General features: G+C 43.4%; 1 protein-coding gene and 1 long non-coding RNA gene across 3 annotated transcripts; one reads left to right on the forward strand and one right to left on the reverse strand.

Annotated features, from left to right (window-relative positions):
• Positions 1-1,434: 1,434 nt before the first annotated feature.
• On the reverse strand, positions 1,435-17,683 carry NIPAL3 (NIPA like domain containing 3). 2 transcript variants are annotated; one of them, XM_037380172.1, is made up of 12 exons: positions 17,617-17,683; positions 15,361-15,761; positions 13,469-13,537; positions 13,199-13,370; positions 13,026-13,085; positions 12,170-12,315; positions 11,272-11,368; positions 9,814-9,949; positions 9,048-9,136; positions 7,610-7,673; positions 6,455-6,549; positions 1,435-5,783 (listed from the first exon to the last, which is right to left on the reverse strand). In XM_037380172.1, the coding sequence occupies exons 2-12, from the start codon at positions 15,457-15,459 to the stop codon at positions 5,584-5,586; spliced, it is 1,227 nt and encodes a 408-aa protein (XP_037236069.1). In that variant the 5' UTR covers positions 15,460-15,761; positions 17,617-17,683; the 3' UTR covers positions 1,435-5,583. The 2 variants fall into 2 exon arrangements, with proteins under 2 accessions (XP_037236069.1, XP_037236068.1); XM_037380171.1 differs by lacking the exon at positions 17,617-17,683 and adding an exon at positions 16,870-17,003.
• On the forward strand, positions 17,506-27,269 carry LOC119144625. The gene is made up of 3 exons (XR_005103174.1): positions 17,506-17,637; positions 23,927-24,028; positions 24,789-27,269. It is a non-coding gene; the product is annotated as an uncharacterized LOC119144625 (long non-coding RNA).
• The last annotated feature ends 208 nt before the right edge of the window (positions 27,270-27,477 follow it).

A 27,477-nucleotide genomic window follows, 5' to 3' on the forward strand; every position in this document is an offset into this window, starting at 1 on the left:
TCTAAAGTTCAGATACAGAAAAAAAAAGCAGCAAGTAATGCTAAGCTGGTCATCTTTACCAGGCTTGTAATTTGGTCCACAATGCAGACCTTTCCCTCCTAAAAGAACAGGGCATAGCAGGATTCACTTTTAGAAAGGTAAGATCAGTCTTACCTGTCCAGATAAGAGATTCTGCAATTTAGATGTAGTGCAAATTTAGGCTGTAATTGGTTAGTCTCAATTACCTTAGCCTTTTCTTGCTGGAATCACATGCTTTATTAATTCATGTTCTTCCTCCCTGGCCAGCAATATATTCTGCTTTAATACCATGAACTCCCAACATTTGTGTCCATTTCAGGGGCATTTTAAATACTCTTGTCTTTCATAATGACACCTCTTTGTAGCATGCATTCTTGTAGTTCTGACATCTGGCTTGATTGCCACCTCTTCGTATTAGCACTTAACACAGTTGTCTCTGAGGTAACACACTAAACCTTAAATGATGTATGTTAACAAAGTATTATCAATTTATCAGAAGCTCTGGACTTAGGTATGCTGCTTCCGGAAGAATTCAAGAAAGTGCTAGACAGTGTTTTAATACTCATGTCCAGGGACTTCCATGAAGTGCAGCTCTAACACCAAAGCAGATAAGGCTGTTTTTGTTTTGTTTTCCATTTGTGGTTTGGGACCCCAAGAGATACATATAATTAAGAGTATCCTGAGGGTTATCTTCTGCTTATCCCCCTGGACTAAAACCCATATGGTGAGCATTAATTAGGTTGGCAAGTATTCGATTAAGCTATGTTGCCAGTATTCTAAATTTATGACCGTCTGTATCTTAGTGGCATTGTTAGGAAATGCCCTTAAGCTGTCTACTCCTGCAATCAAAGACACGATATCCTGTATCTGAAGGATGACATCTCCTACAGCGTAGCGTTCCCAACTACTATTAGAGGTCTTCACTGTCTCAGAGAAGCACACTGTTGTCTCAATTTCAGTATGGAGTTGGCAGGCATGCAAAAATCATGAGTCAGACCACCAACAATATAATGTTTTTGTGATTTGTCTCATCATGCGTGTGCCCATCGTCGTCCGTCTGTCCCCCCACTCCTTTAGGCTATACTTAGATCACATTTACAAGCTCTTCTCTGAAATAGCAAATGCTAAGAATTTTTGGTTTTTGAAAGCCCTGTAAAACTAAGATTTTAAAGTAAATTGCATGACTCCTAAAGCTGACACCAAATACTTGGAGACTCATGTAAAAGTGCAAGCATTAGTAATGCTGCAGCCCCATGTAGCAATCTGCATTTCATTTACAAGTATCCTGTTAAGAAAAGACAGTTCTTTGAACTCACGTTGTACTTATGGTTGGAAACTAATTCTGTCTTAACTTCTCTCAAAACATTTATGGCTGATTAAAGCTATACCAAGAGTATGGAGCAGGCCAGAATTCTGTACGTTTTACCAAAATCTTTTATTAGGTTTCATTTCCAAAGGTCTCACCTAAAAGACAAATAGAATTAAATAGACATGCAACAGTGCTTATGAAAAATTGAGCCGTTATTCTTATAATCCAATACTGTAAAGCCTGATTTATTTACACATTTTAGGGTGAACAAGAGAACATTGTAGGCAAATCATTTTGTACATTCAACCAACACAGGAGCTGTATTCCACAGCATTAAATTACATGTAAGATACACACTGAGAATATATTAAGTGCTCTGGTGCATTGAAAAGCCACACAGCGTGGAGGCAATAGATGTCAGTTCACATTTGATAAAGCAGCTGGGAGATAAGAGAGTTGAGGAGCTATTCCACCAGCTTAGTAAAGGAGACAGCAGTCACTTTATTTTTATGCATACTTTTTCAGCTCTTGATGCTGAAAAATGCTGCACATTTGGAAATCTAAGCATACTCTGCTCTTCACAGCGCCCTGCCTCTCTCAGGATCAGCCCTAGATAAACTGGAATTTTGACACATACATGTTAAAGTGTGCTGTACACCAACAGATTATTTTTCACGCTGCAAGGACTAGAATGCGGCACAGGGCTCCTCTCCTTTACATCTTCATGTGCTGTTTAGCTGTAAATGTTTGCTGCAATCCTGGGCATGGCCATTGTCACCTCAGACTAACAAATATTCTGTAAAAAGGATAGACTTGAGGGTACAAATAGCTTCCTGTTTTCAGCTTGTAAACTCTGAACTAGAAAGGAGGTATGGAGTTTATTTCAATCCTGAGCTATACCCTCCCCCTGTTAGAAGACCACAGAAGTCCTACAATCATATTTAAACAGATGTTTAGCTTCTAGGGGCCCTGTTCATGCCTTCTCAGCAACAGAGGCAGCGGCTGCAAGACTGTGATGAAGAGCAGAAAATACAATCTTTTGGAAGCTAGGGAGAAAAAGCAGGAAAGGGGGAAGTGCCTAAAATACAAACACCCCCTGCATTTTAAAATTCAAGTATTGAACACAGGCAGCAAGCAGGAGCAAGGTGCAGTCTGGCAGTCCTTCTACTGTGCTTACAGTGCCTAACACAGGGGGAAAATGTGACCCTTACAACATCAGTGCATTGAGTTGAGACCTACAGCCCAAGGAGCACCTCAGGCTCTACCGATGTGGCACCACAGCATAATCAAAAATAGTGATTTATGTGCTGTAGAAACAGACATCACCTCCCTTGGAGTCCTTTGTCAGGAAGTTTCCACAAGCAACTGTCGCTGCAGGTAAAGGGAGCTGTCATCATTAAGTAGAACTATTTAAACACACAGACTGTAAATAAAACATGGTTATATAAAACTTTGGAGCAAGACTCTTGCCTTTAGAGTCTTTGAAAGAAAAGGGCCAAAACAGCATAATAATACATAAGCTCAGGTTATGGCTGGAGGAAATTTCACTCAGAGCAGAACACAGCCATGTGCTGACAACTGAGGGCTCTCTGACAAACAGAAAGGTCAGGCCAGAAGTCAGTCCGTGCTCAGGCTGCAAGGCTGTGGAGAATCTGGGCAGTTTACTGCAAAAAAAAATAAAAATCACTGAATCAGGCCAGAGAGCAGCCCCCAAAAGAGAAGTGCAAGCAAGGGCTCCACATCAGAGTAGCTCTCTACCCCCGGCAAAGCACTCTGTGCCTGTCTCTCATGATGTCAGGTCCTGCAATTAGCAGAAAAACCAGCTGTTTACTGGCTCCAAGTTTGTACACCAGTCAGCAGCAGCTTTTAAATACCTCCAAGAAACTAAGAACTGGGAAAACTGCATTCTGTTACACACAGGACCAACAAGTCAATAGTAAAACATTTAGGCCCTTCTGAATAATTATTTTATACCACAGCAACTTCTGTAATAATTAAACACAGAGAATATTGCCATGTAAAATGTATGCATGGTTTAGCACGGCTTGTTTTAAAACATTATGTTTCTGTGGTTTCAGAACTAATAGGTCAAACTATTGCCTCATTGATTAAAAGGAAAGAGATAAGAAAAGCCAGCATTCTTGTACCCTTCCCATTCAGCCTCCCCTGTAGTACTTTGTTTTGTATTGTTAATGAACAAAAGCTGCACATAAATTCACAAACAATCGATTACCGGGGATACAAAGCCAAAGGTAGTAAATCAGTGTCACTGCAACTGCAACAAGATTAATGTTCTGGCAGTATTAGCCCATTAACATTGTTATCTTACTTAAACACAAAAAGTACTGAGGGTAAAAGAAAAGCTGTTATTTCTTGAGGTTTCATAAGCTGGAGCATACAGGATGCCATTGATAAGATCTGGATTGTCAGACATGCCAAGTTGGTGAAGAAACTTCACATATAGGTACACGTGCAGGCACTAGGCATCTACTCTTTGCAGGGGCAGGGTGGGAGGTTATAATTTTTCTAAGCTGCAAAGCAATCTCAAGTATTTCCAAATTGAATTAGTTTTCATAGCTGGCAAGGCAAACATGCAGAAGAACAGATCTGTTGTCATATACAATAACAAGAATCTGGAATAACTATACATGATTCAGTGGAGTTCTTGAGAATTTTTGGTAGTGGAAACAGAAACTGGCCATGAGTCAATTAAACAAAAACCAAAAAACAAAACAACCCCCCAAAAAAACCAGAAAGCCATTGTTTCAAGTCCAAGATCCTCCCAAAATCCTCGGTATCAGAGTAACCACTTAAAAATGCACAGAACACAAGTACTATTCATTTCAAGTACAGTCTTCTAAGGTCCTGGAGACACTCCACTACCCATACACTCCAAGACAAACCAAGCAGAATTAAAATTCTGTTTCCCAGCAAAACAACAGCTTTTAGAGAAGATGTTGATATCAAAGTGCCAGTACAACTTGCATATGCCAGTAAACTTCGTACTTTGTCCTTTCCACTTGACAAGTTCCCCCTGCCCCGCCTTGTCTCTATTCTCCCTTCATATCAGCTTCTAGCCATCTCTTGGAAGCTGGAAAGATAAATATCACGAGTACACAGTGCTCCATTATTCTTACAGTCCGCACTGAGTGCTGGACTTTGCACACTTCTTTTTAGTTCTTAGGTCATTCACAGTATTAGACTAGTATCTTTTTTTTTGCGTTTTTTAAAAGAAAAAAAAAAAAAAAGAGGCAGGGGAGCATGGGACTACACGGGACACCCAGCCTACAACAGCTAGACTGAGCTTTTCAACTAAGGAATGTCAACACCTTTAAGCATTTAAGACCACTAAACGAAGTTGGAAATCCTGCCTCAACCAGGAAGAAAACTGATATAGAATTAGGACCTCATCAAGAACTACAAAAAATTCCCACCAGATACCAGTCATGTTACTATTCTCATTTCTCCTTGTTCTTGTACTATACAGTGTTCCCTCTGCATCATTTAATCCAGCCTGAAGCTCCTGCTATGTAACCAGAAAACAGACAAATAATCCTTGTTCTAAGCTGCCATATAATCCAGTGGTGCTATAATAACAATTCACATACTCAGTGCATATGTTCAACACCTGCCAAAGAATTTTGTACAGGAAGTGTTCCAAGATTCATGTTTTGAAGGAATAAAGTAGTTTGCTTACTCTAACCAGTTCTGCTGCTCTAAAGACACTCGGTATTCATGCTTGAAACAATCACATTTTATTGCAATGTTAAGGTAGTTTGGTGGTCACGCTAGAGACGTGAGGATTTACAACTTTTTTGGAAATCTGTCACAGTCTCTATATATGAAAGATTAAATCCTGCCTTCCTCCCTCTGTGAGCAACTCCTGAAAACTTCTATTTGGAGATAAACCCACTCCCAGCAGGACTAAAAATTGCACAGTCACGTCTCTTCCCACGGCTCTGTGTTTTCACAGCATCCGCTATCTCATCAGTTTCATACTGCCGTGATGCTGCACTCACCATTTCATGCTTCCAGATGGCAGCCTTCAATGGAGAACTGTGATTTACTTCTCACTAAGATGAATGCTTTCAAGTTCACAGCTAGAGAGTTGTTTATTTTAATAATCAGCCCTGAAAGTTAAGCTCGAGATGAGCTTTAAACTATATCAAGGTTGGTTTTACACTTGCTTATATTTTAATGGGTAAATAAATAAAGGTCATACTTCTGACGATTCAAATCAGTTCTTTAAAGGTCACTCACTCCTTTTTGCTGTGCTCCAGCACCCTGTAGGGTGGAGCAGAAACTCCTTTGGAACCATGCTGCTCCTGCACAATCGGCAGTGTAGCTGGAGTATAGATTTCCGGCATGTTGTCATTGTTCTCTAGGGCACCGTAGGAAAAAGAAGCTTTGAGGTCAGGCTGAACTGCAATCCCTTTATCGTGCATGTTCTGCATGCCTGAAAAGAGCAAAGACAGAGATTAAATGCTTCAGAACAAAAGTGCATTCTTCCTGCACTCTTAAATCAGAAAATTATAAAGACTTAGTGTTCATGATATGTGGCTCATCAGTTCCTGGAGCGTTAAATGAAAGACATAATGTTTTTCTGCTTGGCACTAAAGCAACTGATGGAGAAATAAGCTTCAAGTGAATGAGAGATGGCAGTCAGTTATTTATCAAGTGCTGCATATCTTTTATGCGGCTCACCAGAGAGTTTAGCTGTACTTTCCAAAAGAAATTTCTGCTCCCTCTGGCAACATATCTCAGCCTTTCCCAACAATCAATTCTTCCCGCTAGATGAAGACCAAGCCCAGTCCCAAGTGTACGCTCAAAGCTAGTTTGTCTTCCCAGATAGCAGCCAACTGGACAAGGCTGTTCTGATAAAATATGGCATTAGGTGTCAGAGGACCCAGCACAAGTGGCATCTAAGTGGCACGTCACTTCTCTGCTCTACGCAAAACATGCACATACCCCTCACATGGCACAAACAAACAAGAGAAGAAAAAACCAGAAAACAAGACAGCCACCTGATATATCCAGACACTTGCAGAACCTAAAGCTTGAGATTTCGTTGTGAAGCCTAACATTTAAGAGAGAAAGAGTGATAAACCACTGTATTTTTACCGTTACCTGGCATAGCATCCATTGATATGTACGGTTCAAATGGGATAGACTTCTTCCTATTTCTTGTGATCAGGAAGACACCTAGAAATGCTATGAGGCATCTGAGAGAGAAAAGAAGATCTACTGAGATAACTGTGAAAAGGGAAAAGAAAAAGAGAGCAATATTGCATGCTGCTTCTTCCAAGTGCCTGTCTTGTAGCACCACAAAGAATTACTCAGAACTGAAAGTGAAAGAACTGTGAAGTCAGAATTACAGGGAACTGTCCCAACTGAATAACCCTCTTCAACAGTATTGAAATCCACCTAGCAATCAGAACAATTTCACCTTTTCTGTATCAAAATGCAGGCAACGGTCTTCACATTAATTAATTACCTTTGACTAACTAAAGGGGAAAGGAAACATATCAAAATTTGGTTTTCTTTGATGAAACTCCAGGATTTAGCAGCCTGACCTTTGAAAGGTTTCCCATAGGTAAACAAACTAACAACTGTTAATCTTGATCTTTACAGTACATTGACAGAGAAAGGGGCAGTTCATAACATTAATCTCCCAATTGTTGTTTTTCTTCTGTACTAATCTGAAAGGCATTTCAGAATGTCCCAATTATGGAGAGCTAATCACATCAAGACACTGTACTAAGAGTAAATACTGAGTTACACAGCAAATGTTTTACTGATCATATCTTCACTGTGAGAGTGCCCATGCCCTCAGAAATAGGACTCCAGAAGTCCAGTCACAGTTCAGTGAAGCTCAGTGCAAAACCTGAAATAAGATTCCCTAGAGGCAGCTTCTTTTAGTTATTGTGCAATTCTTCTAGATTCATGAGCAGGTAGCTTGAAAAACAGCCTATATGCTTCAACAGCCAAGCTGATCTCCAGTGGGGTCAGTAAAGGATTTAGTGTTTAATGTTGTACAATTATGCATAACCTAGTGTTACACGGTTCCTCTAGAGCATCCATCATCATTCTGACAAGATCCTGAGAGCTATGGGCCATTGTCTGCTCTAACAAAGAAGGTGCTTTCAATTTGTCCTCCTCTCCAAGACAGTATGTACCTCCAAAACATACGTGGATAGATACATACATACTTTTTTTTTAAATTATTTTAGTCATATGAAGAAATACTTTCCAGTTTTCTATCAAGGAAATTTAAACACTTACCCAAGCGCAAACATACATATATGCAGAACATCCTCACCGGTGAAATCCAAGTAAAAAGTTGCTCCTTTAAAAGAAAATAATTCATTACATCTTCCTTCCCAGCTTACTTGAGCAATTAGTGCTACATCTCCAGCACTAGTCACTCCAGAAACCAAATCATGTAAGATTTCTATTTTTATAGTCAGCACCTTTGGGTTTTTTTATGATCTTAAAATAGGAAAAGGTGGCCTGATTTCTACTTTAACACAATTTATTGACAAATCTTTTAGAATTTCACTACCAAAATAGCGATACCAGTGTAACTAATACAGATGCAAGCAGCACAGCAATTAGCACAAATCTTTCCATACTGGGATAGGGGATTGCGAAGGAAATATTGCTGGACTGTATTTCTGAAGTCTCATGACAAACCAAATCAAATCTCTCTAACCTCAACAGGATACAAACTCTTGGCCCCAAACAAGCATATACAGCTCAAACCTGTACGATCCCAAGTGTCCTTGGTGCCCTGGATGTCAAAAGGACACACATTCTGGCTTCTACTCTTTACATTTCTAATTGAAGTAAAGTAAATAAACTGATAAATCTGAGAGCAGCGTATGGTTTGGAATGCAACTGAAAATAAACATTCACCAAAGAGTAGGCCATTCTCTCTCATGACACTGACGAAGAGCATTAAAAGGCTATGTGTAATTTACGGGGGAAGCTATTGCCCTTATATATCTAAAAAAGCATTACTGTTTACACAGACAGTGCATTGGCTTGACAGTGATGGGTACTTTCTCGAATGTTGGGGTTTTGGTTGGTTTGTTTGTTTTCCTCAGTTTTGCTCATATGTCTAAGTGGGGAGAAGAAAACCTTAAGAAGGCTGCTTGGCAGGGTTGAAGCCTCAGGCGTTTAAAATGCTCATCTTTGTTCATGCAGACAAAGCTTTTCCTATGTGGGCAAGGGCTGAAAGTGGAGTAAACTGTTCAGAAAGAAAAAAGTGCCTATAAAAAGGCTGTGAGCAGCTGCATTCTAGATACAATGCAAACACTACTATCAGGCAGAAAATTGTAACAACTTTGTACAGAGGAAGCAAATACATTTCTACACTGTATCACATGCGTTTTAACAAAAGCTGCGTATTCAAGTTGCACCTCTAAGATCATACATCACCCTCTTTACAGGCTAGCATGGTATGAGTAATACAGTCTCAAACGTAAGTACCCATGTGCTTTAAACAAAATGACAGAACTTAACAGAACATTTTAACGCAGTCTAATGGGATGATTCACATTTTCGGGAGGAAAAAATGTAACAAAGCCAGCTGCAGAAGACAGATGACAAGAAAATACAAGTCATCATCTTCCTGAGTATTCACCTCCCTCATCCATAAGCAAGGATCATTTTCCAAAATCTTTCGCCCTTCTTTTAGAAAGGACCAACACACTGTTACCTGCTGTGATTGCTACTGTTGTGGACAGGATATAGCCGATGCTGGCAATCTGAGATGAGTCATACAGCTGTGATGCTTGAGCTAAAAACCTGCAATACAATGACAGACAACAGGGGTTGATTTGGGAAGGATACTCAAACTGTACAGCACTTACCAGGGACTATTACAGGTCTCCTTTTTGGAAACACCTTTCAAAAGCAATGCATACATTTTAGAAATTTATTCTCTTTCTCACTAAACCTGCAGCATCCCTTGGAATTCATATAAATGATAGAAGAGTAAGCCTTATGGCTGTACTGACTAAAAGCAATGGAATTACTGCCATGACCTTAGGGCCAGAATGTCACTCATGTTTTGAATAGCTTTTCATCCCTGCCGCTACCAGCTTTTTATGTTACGGCAAGTACAGATATAAAAAACCAAAGACACATCGTCAACAACACTGATTCTGCACTTTGGTTTTACCCAGTGCACAGATACTGTATTTGATTTGCTGCTATTTCATTCCTAACATTGTTTTGCAAATACTTGAATGATGTACAAATCTGGGATTAAAACTACTGGCAGTGTCACTACATGGAAAAGCAAAGACCACCACTATCCCAGGCTCCTGTGACATGGATTTGAGGACAGGTCACTGAAGGAAATGGATAATTCTTCTCCTAAAATTTAATCAGCATTCTTGGAACGGATAACAAAGTGTCTATTATTTACTGACCCACTAAAACCAGCGCAATTATAGACAAAAAGAGAGTGAATATCTTACGTTGCTTGAAAGATCGCTGTCGCAATCATGCACACCAACATGATATAAAATATGGGGTAGTCGAGTTGTAAGTTTCCTTGTATCGAGACAACAATCATGCCTGCCACAGCCTTCACAGTCACAACAGTCATGGAACCTGTAAATGTTTACCAGGATTCAGCTGAAGCACTGATACATGCTCAGAGGGACAGGAACACTACATGTTCGCTCTATATGTGACAGGTAACTGCAAACAAAACCAAGATCTACAAGAACTTGAACTCTTTTTGCCAGCCAGGCCAAACAAGGGATGCAAACTACCTATTTTATCATCGACTCCACCAGTTTTATTCCCGATGACTTCACAGCAACCTTCAATAAATCACCTAACCTTTCTGTCTCACTGTTCCCTTGTCTACAGGACTAAGAGCATTTACTGGTTTTTTTGTTTGGCTGGTTGTTGGTTTTTTTAAAGTGTTTAAACAGCGTTGCACAATCACATGATGGAAGGATACAAATTTTAATTTCTGATGCCATATTGGCCTGGTTAATAAAGCTAAGCTTTCAAAACAAGAATCAGAAAGAGCCTATTTCCTTTCCATTTCTTGAAAGCACAAGTCAGGACCATTCAGAATTAGGACAGCTGCTTTGCCTGCAATTCGTGCAGCCTCTGAGGCATCAGTTACTGACACCCAGCCCCAAACAGTTAAAAGAAGAAAAGAAGAGAAAGAAAAAAGAAAAAAAGAAAAAAAAGAGACTGCACTAACTGAAGCTGCATAAATAGCAAAAATAGAGGACTGCAACATAGATTCAACAGCACGTCAGACTGCATCACTGCCTTGCTATTATTTACTCTTTCTAAAGATTAAACTGATCACAGTTTATTAAAAAAACCAGACTTATATGGGAAAAGGTACAAGAGAAATCCTGGCTTTTCCAAAGTCACTGTAAGATCCCACTGTAGGCTATGAGGCTATCAAAAGCATCACGTGACCCCAAGGCCAGAAGTTCTCCCAATTTAAGTAGGGACAGACTGGCATGGCAGGGTAGTGATCATTTCTTTAGCCACACAGCAAATATTCCCAGAGACAGTAAGATTCTTGTAGATCAAGTCTTCTCTTTCATCCACTGCATCAGCCTTCCTTAGCCATGGAATAGATAAGATAGCATACCACGCTTTGCATGCACAGATTAAAATTAAGAACACTAATAAATAACTTGCACTTTCTGTATGTGGCAGATTATTCATCCTTATGGGAAATAAGTCTTAATTGTTCAACAGTCACTTGCAAAGATCCTAAACTTCACTGCAAGATATTAGCTTCATCTAATGTGTAGTAGTTTTCTGGAGCAGACTAGTGCATTTTATGATTTTAATTAGATGAATATAATTCCCTATATGCCATAGATGCTGTGGTTTACTGTAGTTTACTGTTATAAGCCAGAGTTAGAAGATCTTACAAGTTTATATCAACTTACCTAGCAAAGCTACCAGCAGGAGAATAACTACAATGTAGTTTGCATTTTTCTCCTTGTAAAAATATAGTAGCAGGCAGAATACGATGATCTCCACAAGCTAAGAAAGACAGAAAAGAGAATATAAAAAAATGCAGGCTATATGGGGTTTGCAGTAAACAGAAACATTGAGCCAGTCAAACATTAGAATTACATAAAAGGGCAAATCAAACGACACGAGGATCCCACACAATTATAGATGAAATTTAACATGATCCTAAATTCTAATTAGATGAGATATTCAATAGCTTCTTGCAGAACAGGAAACATGGGACACTATAAAACATGGGACATTATATTCATGGTGAAGCAGATCATCAAATAATCCTGACTGAATATTCACATCAGAGGTCTCAGCCTTCTTTCTGTAATGAGGTTCTGTAAGTGATCCCTGGAGCACACATCTTATTTAATGTCCCAACTTATCTCCATTAAAAAATGAGAGATTTCATTAGATTTTTCAATGATTGATTGATGGCTCCAGAGAAAGTCAGTCAAGAAAAAGCCCAGATGCAAGCACAGTATTCAGACACCTCCGGAGCAGTTGCTCTCAGCTGCCATCAGTACTACTGCTACAGGCTGAAGCTGACAGGTCAGGAGAGAACAAGCTGCTCTAAAACTTTTCAGTTAAAACATATTGAAGTCCTAACAGAATCAATCAGAGACAGAATGGGAGAGTTCCAAATTGTGCATGCATGTGTCTATGTGCAATGTGGAACTGACACCAGGAAAAGATGGCATAGGTTCATTAGCAAGTCCAAGGAATATTTGGTAGTAACCATAAGGAAAAATAATGCTTGAAATTAAACTCTCAGTCAGGCATATAGCAGAAAACAGTCCCATATTTTATGGGCCATCTTACCATGTACAACAGAAATGGCCAGCTCACTAAATGCCTAGTGATATTTTCTCCTGTCATCTTCTCATGACTATTAGGTCCAAATGTTATCAGCAGGTAAGTTCCAACAATTGCCAAACCACAGCCTACAAAGGACAAAACATAGCGCCCTTCGGCAACCAAAGGACAAACAAGAAAAAAAAAAAAAAAAAGAGAGGACAAAGTTAGTGGGTTAGTGTGGATGCATGGAATTAACATTGCACATGCACAATGATCATTAATGACATCATGCATATTCCTCTGGATGACTCATTCCTCTGCCCTTCATGCCCCACTTTCAAAATATTATAACCAAAAAAAACCTAGGCAATGCGCATGCTGGGAGGTGAGGAAAAAAAAGCTCATACCAGGTAGTATCTGCTAAACAAACAGGAACTACAAGACCTGTAATCTGGGGCTTATCCTGCCTGGCAATGCCCACAGCCCGTTTTCTAAGAAATACAAGAATTCATGCCTCAGTTCCACAAACACTTGCGCATGTATGAAATCCAGCTGACTCAGTTGTGCCTACACTACTGCAGAGTCAAGGCCCTACGCTGCAGCTTCAGCCTAGAGAACCATAATTCGCAAATCCTGCAAACAAACACCATTCCCATGTATTTCTAAAATCTGTGAGATTTAGGTGATTTGGCACAAGTCAGAAAAAAACAAAGCAATCCTTTTTTAACAAACAGTGGATAAGATGACGCATTTCTGCAAAGAGGTACTATAGTTAATGGAGATCTTGTCATCCCTCTAATTATGATTCTTGCGGGGCTGTGCTGCGTGTTGAATGGCTTGTAAACAAAGAGGATAAATGAAAAGAAACTGTGGAACTTACTCAAAAAATCCTTGGGCTTCCATTTTTCTTTAATAAATATAATTCCTATGATTGCACTGGCTATAAAAAAAAAAAGGAGAGAGAAACAGTGAGTTATGCATCAGGCTAATGATCAGCAATCTCACACAGGAACGCACGCAGGCTTGTACAGCTGTTGTCTCTCTCCCCCTTACCTATAACAGACACTGCACTGAGTGGCACAATCAGTGAAAGAGGAGCAAAGGCGTAGGAGGAAAACACTCCCAGTTCTCCCAGCACCAGCAGAAACAGTCCACACCACCATGTCTTGGTTTTGAAGTAGGCTCGGGGGTCTTTGGAACCTGCCAGCCGGATGTGGCTGTATTTCTAGAAAAGAAAATAAAGGCAGCGCAGCTTTGGCATGCTCAACGCTTTTTAATGCAGGATGCCTAAGGCAGGGTGAATATTTGCTTCATGATACTCACCTGGAGGTTGAGTGCAATACTGATAACAAGATGCCCAAAAATAGCTAGTAACGCACCAATCAAGTTCTCCTGTAAAAACAAAAGTCAACACACCAGTATTAAATTTAGCCACCAGACCCTGAAGGAAGCTGGAGCTTTTTGCACAGTCTGGATGAGGGCAAATGGTTCCAAGGTCACCCGTCAGTAAAATCTCTGTTTATCTTCCTCCCTTTCTACCTGATCTAGGGCAATTCAGGTAAGTTCCCTGTGGCTATGTTCCAAATCTGTGAAACTCAGGTGAAAGACAACCTTTCCTTAACAGATACTTTCTACAAGAGACTTAAATGAGTGTGCATATATATGCATTCTTTGCAGTTTCTCAGAGGGGAAGAAGATAAAGCAAAACACAACAACCCATTCACTCATTTCTCCCTTTGAAAAACTCTTTGTGAGGATGTTTGTTGCCCTGAAATTCAGCAGAGTATGGATCAGGGACCTCTGCATTCTGCAGCTCACATCTTAAGAGATATTCTGCTCTTCTCCACTTATATCATCTGCTGGTTCAGTAGGTAGTTTAGGCCATTTAATGAGGCAACCCAATTATCACAGATTTTATGCTGCTTTCTGTATGAACCAGTTATTCCAAAATAATGGGCAACTGGTAGCAGCTCCTAGCAAGCTCTCAACCCCTTCTACATTAGCATGCCCAGCAACGTGATAATTCTCACGGTCTAAAGACAGAATTTGAAATAAAAAAGAATGTAAAGCAGTCTGAGTCACAAAGGAAAAGTACATTAGGAGTAAACAGAAGAGCCTAAGGCTAAGCGAGGCCATTTATTGTTTGTGTTCTTCGAACAACTGTGTAAATCTCATTAGATGTCATTAGCACTTTTCATTTTGGTGCTGGCCTCCAAGTCTAGTACTTACTTTGATTGATTTGGGATAACTGAGCTCACATTCGTATTCCTCCCTTAACAGTAAATATACTATTTATGATTTTCTTATACACAGTAAAGCAGGAACTTTAAGATTTCAAGTTCTTATCAGTGGAGCAAAAATCTCTTTTATTGGGATGTATGAAAATAAGATTCACTCAAATGGCTTCTTTCAAAAGCACCTGAGAGATCTTCCTACAAGTAAAGTTGGCAGAAAAACATCACTGGGTGATTACAGATGTTGGCAGAGAAGCTCAGGCACAGTTTACTGGTTCAGCAACTGGACGTCAGTTTAGAGGACATGGAGCAGATGGTGCCACAGCTGAAAAGCCCCCAAATGCAGCGCAGGTTTGGGATCAGCTTCTGGACTCTGAAAGCCTGCAAGCCAACATCAGTCAGGTCAACTTTTACAGTGCACCTATAAAAGGACTGCAGCCTCAGCAAAGTACTTTTTCCAGTGAAAAAAAAAGCCCTTCTTGCTGTGAATTTCTGAGCACTTTCAGAATCAGGGATTCAGAAGAAATTGATTTGGGAGCAGATCTGTTCCCAGCTGGAGAATAAGGAAGGACTACAGCAGCACATCCCATCTCAACTGCAGGCTCGGCATTGGCTATGGGTTGACCCACGTGAAATTCAAGCACTTGAATCTACAGCAGACCAGAACATCTGATCACCATTACTAATGTATGGGTTAGTCTGAAAAGGCACCTAGCAGAATTTATTGCACCTAATCACCCTCAGACATCCACAGCTTTTAACTGCCAGCCCTTTCTTCACTTTTTCTAGCTCTTCAAGACACAGAATTTCTCTCATTGCTTATCTACACAGCATATAATATACTGGGGCCTCCGGGCATGGCTGAATACAAAGGCAGTACACTTTCTAAAAAAAAAAAAAAAATAAACACAATACAGTTGCATTATTGGTTTACTTGGATAGTTAGGACCCCCAGAGATAAGACCAGGGTAGAAATCTGACCTTGTAAGAAAAGGAGTCAGTGTGTGGCTGCACTGAAACTGCTGCTGTGGCCAATGGGAGCTGCTGAAGTTGCAGATTTGGACTGTTGCCTCCTTCCATTTTGGTTGATTGGAATGTTTACTTTTCAGCTGTTTTGATACTGTAACTTCTCTTTACAGAAGAGACTTGGACCCTGCTGGAACCGCCTTGTCTGTAACTTGGTACCACTTCTTCCCAGCCATCCTGTTTTCTTGGACAAGCCACAATTAGTTCAGTAAAGCACAAAAAAATTTCTTTGTGGCCCGTCTGCTGCTTTTCTTCCCCCACCAAGCTACACTGAAATAGGGTAGGGAGAGGTGTAGAGGAGCCAATACTTCCAGCCAGTCAGTGGGGCAGCAAGGTTATATTTCTCCAAAGTGGCACTAAGAAAAACAAGCAAACAAAAAAAATAGAGAATAAGTCAAATGAACTTGATGGTCCAAAACCTGTAATGAAATCCTGCTGAAGGATAGGCCACAGAAAATTCCCTGGGATTAAATTAACAACTGCACATATCAGCAGGGAAAGCAGATTTTAAATGCCTTCTGACAAAGTCTCTAGTACAGAAACACGCACAGACCTTGCTTTAAAAGAACTTGCAAACTGGCTTGGTCCCAAGGGTGACATATGCAGCTGGCATTTAACATCAGGCCTTGCCATTTGGAAAGCTCTTATCAAAAAGTCTCTGGAGCCCTCCAAGCCCTGCTTTTCATTTCTCTACTGCCTGTGTTACCTCTGTTGTTTGTTCAGGACGCAGCATTACATTAGTCACACCATCCCCATGTGCTGGGGACGAGACAGTGCAGCTCTTCATGCTAACAGAGGTCATTTCAGTGTAACTTCGTGAGCAAAGCGTGGAGGCTAAACTCATTATAGGTGTCTGGGAAGCACCGCACGCAGCAAGCCCATCTGTAGTCCCTGCACACCATGATGGCTCCTTACACCAAAGGCTTAAAGAGCATCAGCATCACCTTGTGATGTGAAGGCCCTTTCTAAACAGGGGGATGCTGGTGTATAGCCATTGTAGGGGCCTGATCCTCACAAGCAGCCCATCCTTCTCAGTCCACTCAAGGGCTACCTGAACTGGCTGAGCATCCCCTAGACCCCGGACAAGTAGCCTGTGGTCACATTCTGAGGTAGCAAGGCCCACCCCGTGCCCAGGCCGCGAACTGATGGCTCTCTCGGCCAACACGGGCCTGCAAGGGGGGATCGCTGTAACTCAGGGGGTGTCCCACGGCGTGCTGGGGAGCGCGGGGGCGACAGGGGCAGCACAACCGAGCTACGAAAGGGCAAAACCACCCCGCTGTGAGGAGAGCTGGGGGCAAAGGCCTCTCCCGCCGTGAGGGCAGCCCACTCGAGCAGAGCAGCCCCCCGACGCCCCTCCGGGTCACGCCGCCCTCCCCAGCCGAGACCCACAGCGGAGCCCGGGTTCCCCACCAAGACCCACCGAAAACCCGCAGCGCCTGGGGGGCGGCGGCCCCGCGCACTCACCTGCTCCCTCAGGGCCGCCGCCCTGCCCCCATGGCCAGGCCCTCCGACCCCAACTTCGGTCCCCGGCCCAGATGCCGTCGGTCCCTGCCCGGCCCCTCCCATTCGCTGCCAGCCCTGTCAGTCCGGGGCCGGGCCCCAGCAAACAGCGGCGATTGGCTGTCGGGCGGCTATCGGGCCTGGCCCAGCCTATGGGATGAACCCTAGCGCGGCGCCGGGCTCCGAGGGGGCGGGCTAGGGAAGGAGCCGGGTTCCGCCGCTCGCCCGGGCCGTGGCAGCGCCTTGCCGTCGGCCAGGCCCCTCCCGGGCCTGAGGGGAGGAGGAAGGACTCCCCGGCTCAGGGCTCTCAGGACAACCGTGGCACCACACCTCCACCCGGCACAGCCTCCCCTGCTGCCCGCCTTGGGGGCGGTGGTGGCATCGCCTAGCTGCCAGGGCCTACTTAAGGCGCATGCGCATCCGCGCTCCCTCGAGCCACCTTAACTAGCCGCGCATGTCCAACAGCGCGCACAACGGCTCTGAGAGCTCGCCTGTGATTGGGCATCTGCCGGACCACCCGAAGTAACAGGCGCTGTGATTGGAGGAGAGCTAGGCCCGCCATTGTCTTGGCAACCAGGTGTACGCGTTCCCTCAGCCGCCGGTACCGGTGAAGGCCGGAGAGCCCCGAGACGCACCGGTACCGGCATGCACCGTGCCACCTCACCGGGGAAGGGAGGGGCGGGGCGGGGGGGGTGTACGCCGTGCGCTCACCGCACCGCCTCCCGCTGTCAGGTACCCATCATTCCCAGCCTGCACCGCGCTACCTCCCGGGAAGGGCTGACGCCGTTCCCGGCATGCACCGCGCCACTTCACCTGGGCGGGGTGGGGCCGTGGCGTTATTTGCTTGTAGCGCTATGGCAGGACCTCCCTCAGGCGCCTCCCGCCGACCTCCTCGGTCCCCTGAGGCAACACCCGCCTCCCGCCGCCCCCTGAAGCCTCCTCGGCCCCCTGAGGCAACACCCGCCTCCCGCCGCCCCCTGAGGTCTCGGCCCCCTGAGGCAGCCCCCGCCGCCCCCTGAGGCCGCGCAGCACCCCTGCAGTGAGCAGGGCCGCGGCAGCTCACAGAAGGGAAAGCAACAACGGTTATGGCTGTTTCGCTGCCTTCCTGTAAGCAAACCAACCCAGTCCTTCAGCCTCTGCCTTGCCGCCGCACATTAACAGTTCTGCGTGGTTGGTTTTAGAAACGTTTACAAAATAGTGCCACCCAAGGTTGTTACGTTGGGTGCGCAGTGGTGCTGTGAGGTGGCTAGCTGCCTTGCCGCGGGTGCTCACGGGTGTTCTGGAGCATGATGCATCCAGCAGAAGATCATCACTTGGTGCCACGTAGTGAATGGGAACAGGACTTGCAACAGTCATTTCACAGCTGAAGAAGGAAAACCCCAACCATACAAAGGTTTCCCTTTCAGAGCATGGCAAGGATTCATTAATAAGTGATGAGGAAGTGGCAAGTGAAACTTTATACCCACAGCCAGTTAGAGGTGTTGCAGGTCCAGAATTTATGTCCTTGGGGACAAACCAGCACAAGGGAATAAGGAACGCTATCAAACCATATCCCTGTTGCTGTGCAAGACAGTGGAAAGTTTGCTGTTGGCTCTCTTGTGGCACTAACCAACTCCTTGGCCTGGACACCACCCCTGTAAGAGGCCTGTCACTAGCAATTACTTCAGACCTCTTCCCTGCACTAACCTTCCCCCTAATTGCAGAGCTCAGCTTAAGACCTGTACTTGGTAAGAAGCACGCTTAAATTTTCATGGAGCTAACATTTAAACTTTCCAAATGTAGCACTATTGCCGGTGCAGCCCTGTGACCGGTAGTAATAACACCAGAGCTTAATTAGATGAAATATCCGTGGTTTTATTGTGTCTGTGAGAGATTATGCAATTTGAAAACTTATAGTAGCTTCCACCTCACTGTCTCTTGGCAATCAAGGATGCTGCCGAGACAAGGCCTTTGATTCCAGGCCTGCAAAGCGCAGCACTTCTTGGGTGACACCAGGCAGCATAGTGTCTGAGTTCTGCAGGAGCTGGGGTGCTCAGCATCTTTCCTCAGATTTTCAGTTTAGAGATAGTCAGCCCCTCTCTGTGAGTTGCCAGTTGTGAAGCGAGTGGTTAAGATGCCTGACTTAGTAAATGAGGGCAATCTGCAAAATGATTTAACAGCACTGAGTCACCCTTAAAGCCCATTCATCAAACACAGTGCTTCGAAGGGCTTTTTTCCCCCCTTTGCTTCTTAAATAAAAAAGGGAAATTAAATGCAGAAATAACTGCTGATTTCTTGACTTGAATACTGCATTAATGTTAGTTTTGCCTTTAACTTACACAACCTATTTAAAATGAAAACTGGCATTGTAGTTACATGTTTTCTGTATCTCCATATTCAGAATTTTATTATCATTGGCTGTTCCTTTTAGGTTTCAAGATTTCCTCCAGTCCTTACAAACACCATAGGAAAGTAACGACAAACTCAGGAAAAAAGGGATTTAATTCTTAGTCAAAGAGATTTCAGTGTAACCGAGTGACAAAAATGTTTGACGTTTATGTCTTTGTTCTGAATTTTTTGTAACTCTTAATGATCCAGTTTTGTAACAAGGATAGCAACTAAGTTGAGATCAAGGTTGTTAAATTCACTTTGTAATCACAACCGATAACAGGATGAGGAAAACGGTAAATGCAATATTATTGCTTTAAACCTTGAAATTACTCCACGTAACAGCACCCTCATCTGGACCATCTGCCCATCTCTCACCCACCTGGCTTCAGCCCTGCTCCCATTTCCAACCTTGAGCTCTCCAGGACACACAGATGTGTGTTGCAATTCCGCTGAAATTCAGGACCAAATACAAAGAAATCAGTGGAGTTAACGCTTGTGTAGTGACAGCACAGGATAACCCCTCCTATCTTTTGCTGTTCTTCACCCTCATCCTTCCCTGGTCTGTGGGAATTACATCGGTACATCTGTTATCTGGCCAGCAGAGGGGAGCAGAAAGATATTTTAAAACCATACTGTTTTCCCAGCCTGCACTCTGCCGGGTTTCTTTTCAAGTGCAGCCAATGCTCACAGCTGCCAAGGGCCTCCTGGGCTTTCTGGATCCAGCTTTCAAGCTGCTTCCTCTGCTGGTGGAGCGAGGGTGCCCATGGCCCCTGCTGACAGGCTCCTACTGTCTGGTGACTACGTGGTAACCCCAGAACTCTGAAAATTAAGTATATTAAGAATTTCTGAAACTTTGTGTACCGGGTATGTAAAGTAGGGAAATCAGGAAGTATTTGGCATCTTCTTTCTTGTTCTGCCTTTGGCATCTTCTCTTTCTTCTCCTTCCTTTGATCTCTTCCTCCTTGCTTGTCTCTCCCATCTCGGTGATATCAGGAGTGCATTATCTCAGGACTGAATAACAGCAATCAAGGACGTAAAGGACAAAAGATGAGGGAAAATGATCAAGGTAGAGACGTTGCTTAAATACCTTCTGTAGGCGCCATCAGTCTGCCTGGTCAGCTTCCAGGAGTTCCAGATGACCTGATGCTAAGTTCTGACTAAAAGAGAAGAGGCAGAGTCTTAAGGTAGCTTCACAAAGCAGTCCCTTCCCTTTGAGAATTTCCTGCTTGAAGGGCAGAGTGGGCAGAAAGCCAAACCACAAGCTACACAAGGGCTTGGCTGATTCTTTCTTAAGATTTATCCCTAGAGAAAAGTTACTGTACTGGGGAGGGGAGGGGAAGCATTAGGTCCATTAACACGAGGCTGTTTGGGGGCTGCTGACTTAGTTTCCTCCCCAAAAGCACTTGACTCTGTCCTCTTCAGCACAAGCCATTTTGAAGCACATTCCTTTAGCCGGGTAGTCAGGGATAAATGCCAGTACATGAAGTTTATCCACTTGTAATTTAGGCAACGTAAAGAGCTTATTTGCTTCTTACTACCTGACCTAGAATACCTAACAGGTGAGCTGACCCACTTTCGTAGCTCTTCTCCTGTCTTCACAGATCCCTCTGGGTACCAGAACACTGGCGTTCACGGGGTGTTGCCGATGGACTTTCCTTGCAGCACCATGCCCCCTTCTACTACCAGAATACAACTCAAAGCACTCAGAGGGCACAGAGGTGTGCAGTCACTTTAGCAGGTGAACTTCCAAGGGCGTGTAGATGTCTAATCTCCAATTACTTTCAACAACACTGAAGTGATGACGGGCATGCCAAACCCTGAGCTGGATGCGCTGGACGGGAGAAGGGCTCTGTAGATGTTTCCCTGACACGTGCTATCCTGGAAGGCACTAATCAAGAATGTGCTGCCAGAGTAGTAACTCCCCTTTATGGGGCAGGGCTGAGCACGGGATTCCATCCAAGCCTCAGCAGGCTGGTCAGCAAGAGAAGCCAAGCCTGGGCAACACCAGGGAATGGAGCTTGCAGATGCAGTTTTTTATCAGCTGCTTTGGAAACCTGCTGCAATTTTAATAGCCAGTTCTAGCAAATGGGACTGATCTTGCTTTCCTCAGCACAACCCTCTGGTCCATGCAGCCCAGGGTGGAGAGCCTCAAGCATGTGGCAGGGCTTCCACATGGCAGGGCCACGTGGAGGTGCAAGCTGAAGACTAGGGCAGCACAGTGTCTGTTCTAGTTCTGGGAGTTGATAAAAAATAGCTGCGCCATGTGGACAAGCCCTCAAACCACATCTTCAGAAATGTTCTGTACGTTTGGCATCCTAGGAGTATCACACACAGGGGCTAAACTGAAACGCAGCGTAAGTCAGAGCAGCCCTGCTGAAATTCCCAGAGTTGCATCACACACCTCAAATTTTGTTTTGTCCCAAAGCATTTTCCTACAAAGAAAAATATGTGGAAAAGATTATTTGTGACCATCTGCTTTATAACTCAGGTGGCATTTTTATGAGGCAAGCCAATTTTGCAAGGATTATGTGTACAAATAGTGAGAACTGGAGACCTGGGATCTGATTCCTTGCAGTGCTCTTCCAGTTTATTAAATGGAAGCGGCACATATTTGGGTTTTATTATTTTTAGCACTGTAGTAGCACTATTACACTTGTCCATACATGTAGCAAGAAACAGCTCAGCTGTGGTAGAAAAACAGACGGGTGAAGTGATTCGCCCATGATCTCACTATAAATCAACAGCATCTTTTCCAGTAGACAACACTGCCTGCCCACTCCCAGCTATTCTTCCCTTCAGTCTACTCTTTTGCAAGACCAAGCAGAGCAAGAGCCTCCATTCTTCCCCCTGCTGTTTCTGGTGGTTTCTTAAGGAGGAGCGAGTCATTCCAGGGTTGCCGCGGCTGTGTGGGCATCAGCACAGGTCCTGTCTGGGTGGTGGTTTTTAACCAACCCTGTACTTGTCCTATGCAGGCTTCCACTACTCCACTTTTAACCTTGCATCTTTTCTGCTCCTTTCTGATCCTGCAAAAGCTTCTACACAGTCAAATCCCTTCATTCAGTCCTATGCCTTTGCATGAGTGGAATAATACCCCAAAGTATTTTCTTTTGTCCTCTTGACTGCACATTGCCTTGCTCTTCAACCCCATGCACCTCTATTCTCTTTCCCTCACTGTTATGCACGTCCTATTCTTTTGGGGGTGTCTGATCACTGTCAGTATCCAACTCTGAAGTCATCAGAACAGGAACTAAGTTGATTCCAGGCGCTTCCAGAATATTTTCCATTTGTAACTGGCAGACAAGACAATTAATGAAGTTCACATCGTGGTAGAATGCTCTTAAAGATCAGGAACTTCAGCTCTTTCCATCCTACATGCTGAAATAATTTCACATTTATGTTAGTACAAAGCTATTTCTTTCATCTTTGTATGGTCCCAGACCTTGCATGTCCTGCTTTTTTTTCCCTGGGATTGGCAGAGGTAGGGCATGTGACCAACGGCATTCAGGACTTCATGGGACCACATCTGAAAAGCTGAAGGATCGTGTATGACACAGGCAGGTTTTGATTTGGCTCTATAAATAGAATCCTGCCCAGTCCTCTTTTTGAAAAGCCCAGAAAGAGAACAGAGTCAGGGAAGGTGTGGTGACTGCAAATAATGCATTCTGCCCACACGCTGAATTAATTAGGTCCAACTCAGATCTTACAGGTGAGATTTCAGATTTGCTGTGGCTCCCAGTCTATACAAATTGCCATGCAGACAGTAGAGAAATTTGATCTTCCTCATACTTAGAAATACTCAGTTTTCCATGCAACAGGAGACTTGCATTAAAAGATTATAATTTTGAAACAATGAAGATACCTACCTCAATGCACAATTGCAATTAAAGCATAAAATTCGGAGGTGCAAGTGATGACTTGGAGAATGATACAGGAAGTACAATAACACCATCATCTCGGCTGCTGGTACACCTTCAGCTGGAATGTTATGTTTAGTTCTGGCCACCTTAACTCTAAAAAAAGGCTACAGCATAAACAGACTCAGTTTAGAAATAGGAGATATCATCATTAGAGTGCCATTAAAGACTGAAAACACTGAAGATGTTGAATTCAGAGAGAAGGCAGATAAGATGGCTTGAAATGTATGTGAGATAATTAAGAAAAATGAAATAGTGAGCTTCTCCCAATAATCCCCAAAACCCAATAAATCTAAACTTGAAAGAAGGAAGTAAATGTACAATGTTAATTCTCCATTTGTTTAACGGGGATGGCAATTTGCCATGAAAGCTGTTTGCAGCAACAGATATACAAATAAAACAAAACCCATTAACAGTAGTTCATTTGTGGAACTGGCAGCCCTAAGGGCCAGTAAGACCAATTGTAAGCAAGGTTTAAAAGTTGTTTAGCCACCTATGGACACATTTGGCCTGTTTGGACAATTGCTCTGTTGCAGCATCACTGTTTTCAGAGTTATTCCTAAAAGAACTGGTATGTTTTGGTCTGTGCTCAGAAAGATGAAGAGCAAGGATGTACTGGGGAAAGGAGCTGCCCCGTTAGCGTCAGTGTAAGCCTCTGCCTGTGTCTCATTGCCTTTGCCCTGGGAGAGAGGTAACTGATGCAGCTTGGTCAACACGTGTAATATTTCTCTTGCTAGAATGAAAACCGAGGTCCAGGATTCTGTAGTGTCACCCATCAGTCCGCAGAGATCAACAGCACCTCATTGTCAAAGAAAGGAACTGAATACTTCCCTTCGTGGGTAAGAGGAATCATTTTATTTCAGACTGATTTCCAAAGCTGCTAAAGTCACCTAGTGCTTTTGTGTTGGCTTCAGTGGACTACGCGTCTGGTCTTTAACTGGCTCTGTTGACTATGTCTGCAATACCTATTTAGTATTGTATTGGGGATGTTTCTAAAATCCAGCCAAGAATGAAAATGATTTTCATTGTCAGACAGTTATCATTAAGGTGGAAGTCCAACAGCTATTCTAAGCTGCTTTTTCATGTGCTCTTATCTTTTACATTTCTTCTGGGGCTGAAATTTCCTTTGCTCAGTCTCCCCCAGAGGTGGTCCTTTTTAAATTTGCATGAGCCTTTTCAAGCAAAATTGGTAGAGCTGTTGTTGCCTTACCAAAGCGTAAAGAAAGATCCATACACACACACGCTTTTAATTTAGAATATTGTACTAAAGTATCTGAAATTCGTAGCTAAAGTGAATAATTTCAGGGTCTGTTCTCTCTAACAAAAGTTGTAAAGGTTGTCCTTAAGGTTTCTTTTGGAAGCTGATGAGCATCTCCCCAAAAAAAGAAGAAAACAATGAAACATAGTACCTGTAAAAGTCACCCTTGCCCCTATTTCATCTCATAGAACATCAGTTCTGTCCAGCAGTTTCAGATGATTTTAAAATGCAAAAGGTGATCTGTCCTTAAAAATTACATTTGGTAAATTCCAGGCCTCGGTTACTTCCCAGTTTCTTCCCGGCTCAGGTACTGACAGTTTCCTTACTTCCTCTGTTTCCAGGTTCCATGCACTGCATGCAAGAAAATCTCCAACTATCCAGCTGCAAACGCCTACAAGATCTTGCCACATTTTCAGCCCAATCAACTTTAGCAAGGGAAACCGTGGCACGTTTCAACAACCCATTGCTAGGATGATTAAGAAAATCCTTGCTCCAGCACCCAATCCATAACTTATAAGTAGATTTGTAAAGAGAGGACAAGGTCAGAGGGGTCACAGCTAGTGTATAACACTTGTGATATTTGATGTTCCAGAAAACGCTAGAACTAGGTGTCACCTACCTACTTTGGGTGCAGCTTCAGGGCACCTGCAACAGCCCAGACCTTTGCACCAGGTCCTTGCCCTGTGCCTTACCGGTTTGGAGTCTGTGCCACTGTGGGCAGTTTGGCACCAGTGTCTAACGGAGCAAGCATGAAGCTGGCTCAGGTATTTCTGCACGATCTGCTGTGGTGCAGCTGTCCCCCAAGCTGCCATGAACTTGGAGTGCACACCAGGCAGTTACTTTTCAGTGCCATGGGAGGACGAACACAGCCCTTACCCTGGGAGAGCAGCAACCCCTGTCCTTGCCGTGTCACAGGCTGTGATACTGAAAGACCCCACAGCATCCCATGAGTTTTCATCCCAGAAATCTGACCCGTGTTGGTTGGTTAGAGGGAACTTCTGCCAAGAGGCTCAAGGTAGGCGGATGTTACCTCTTTAACAGGTACTGGGTTTCGAGGTTCAGCCTCAGCACTGGGAATCCGGTCTTCCCGTGCACAACTGTACCTGGTTGTGCCCTTGCCCTCGCTGTGGAGCTGTGCCAGGCTGTATCAGCCAAGGACCCAGCCTGCAGGTTCAGTTCCTGAACCTCCTGCTGATTCACCCTTGGGTAAGGCACTTAACTGTTCTGTGCCAGCTGCTCCCCACCCATGCCACTGTGACCAGGCCTCGCTGGGGTGTTGTAAGCGTTAGTCCACAGGAATTCAGAATGCTTTGAGATGTGAAAGGTGTTAAGAAAATATGGAGTGTTATTAACAATTATCAGATCACTTATAATAATATACACACTGCTAATGGCTCTTTTCTGTCCCTTCAATGGTGCCTTGCTATACTCAATTACTTTTGGATTGTTTTGTTACTCTTCAGAGAGAGTTTTTCTCTTTTTCTGCACAGCGTGTCTGCATTGCAGCCATTTCCTAGTGAGCTGTCCCCTTTTAAACCACGCTTTAAAGCCAGCTACAACCACTGCTTGGTGAGGCACAGCACATCGACTCTTTATAATATTTGATGACTTTGCGTAGCAGTTGAAGACAGAATGAAGATGACACAATTTAATAAGTTTAATAAACTGCCACTCATCAGCTGAGACAACTGGCTGCATGCATGTTCTTGAAGCAATTCATGCTTTTTTAGTAATTTGATACAGTTTAAACATTAGCAAAGGTGTTTTAAACAAACATATCTTACCTCACAATTTGGGTGTGCAAAGAGCACACATACAGAGTTACCGAGACTCAGCTGACATGGGGTAATCGTGTTCGCTCACACAACCTGTACGCTACGACTGTGAACTTTCTTATAATGACTCACTCCAACTGAGTATCTGCCCCAGCATGTTCCAAGTTGATTAAACTAGTTTGCAGGCCATAATTATTTTCTATATCATACTATAATGGATTCACATCATATTAATTTTAACATTGTAAGAATTTGCTTCTGGGAACGGCCTTCTTGAATTAATCACTGACTCATGATTTACTGTAGGAGATAATATCTAACCTACAAGAAGCAGAACAGGAAACTATCTATTTAAAAGATGGCAATGTCTGATAATTTATGGCTATAGACAAAGAGACATCTGAGAAGAAAAAGGTGGACAGATCCTGCAGTCTTTACGTGGGCAAAGTGTTCTCGCTCAAGCAAAAAGTTACTAGAGACTTTTGTCTAGTAACTGGAGGATTTGCTTTTGAAGCACTGACAGCAGAAAACTGATGAATACTGGAGAAAAAAAATTGAGCAAGAAACAAGAAAACAGGGTCCCAAGCTGTCCTTAAAGCCATCTTCAGCTCTGGGACCAAACCCTACGTTAAAATAAAGCCAGCTAAACCTTGTGACTGTTGTAGGCATTTTACCAGCTTACTATAGGAAACATAACAAAAAGCAAGGGAAAAAGCATCAGTCTTTTTGTGCTTAAATCTTTAGTGCAAGTGTCTTCCTGCTACCTCCCCCCACTCTTGTGCTTGCACTGGCCTCTTCCACTTAGATCACTGAATTAGCCTCGACCATTAGATGTTTTCTCTAGCTACAGCCCAATTAGAAAAAGTCAATTTCAGCAGACAATAATAAAAAGCCTTAAATCCCAGAGCATGTTCCAGGGGGTAAATCTTCATCCTGGAAAGCTGAAGAACCTTTCCCTTTGTCCCATTTCACTGTGATCTATTCTGTGACTTTGGGTAACTCGTATAACCTTTGGCACCATAGTTTTTTTGACTCTGCAAGGACAGCAGTTCTCACTTTGAGCGTGAGACTCCTTAGGAGCAGCAGATGAAATGTGTTTCTATGTATATTTTTAAAAGAGCTGTAGTGTGCACCAGGGCAGTGGCTGCAGCAGGTATCCGAGTGCTCCATAAGAGCAGCGTGACTTGCTCCCCCAGGGATTTTTGGCACCTCTGTCCAAGTTAATTATCTCGGGGACCGCTAGCAGCACACCGAG

The sequence above is a fragment of the Falco rusticolus genome, chromosome 3, assembly GCF_015220075.1.
Source record: "Falco rusticolus isolate bFalRus1 chromosome 3, bFalRus1.pri, whole genome shotgun sequence".
In the NCBI taxonomy this organism is placed as follows: Eukaryota; Metazoa; Chordata; class Aves; order Falconiformes; family Falconidae; genus Falco; species Falco rusticolus.

Excerpts from the sequence above, each read along its gene's own strand:
- NIPAL3 (XM_037380172.1), bottom strand. The coding sequence starts at position 15,459 with ATGGAAGGAGGCAACAGTCCAAATCTGCAACTTCAGCAGCTCCCATTG. Across the intron at positions 13,538-15,360 it reads CTGACTCCTTTTCTTACAAG|GAGAACTTGATTGGTGCGTT; the intron begins GTCAGATTTCTA and ends TTGTTTTTACAG. Across the intron at positions 5,784-6,454 it reads ATCAATGGATGCTATGCCAG|GCATGCAGAACATGCACGAT; the intron begins GTAACGGTAAAA and ends TGCTCTTTTCAG.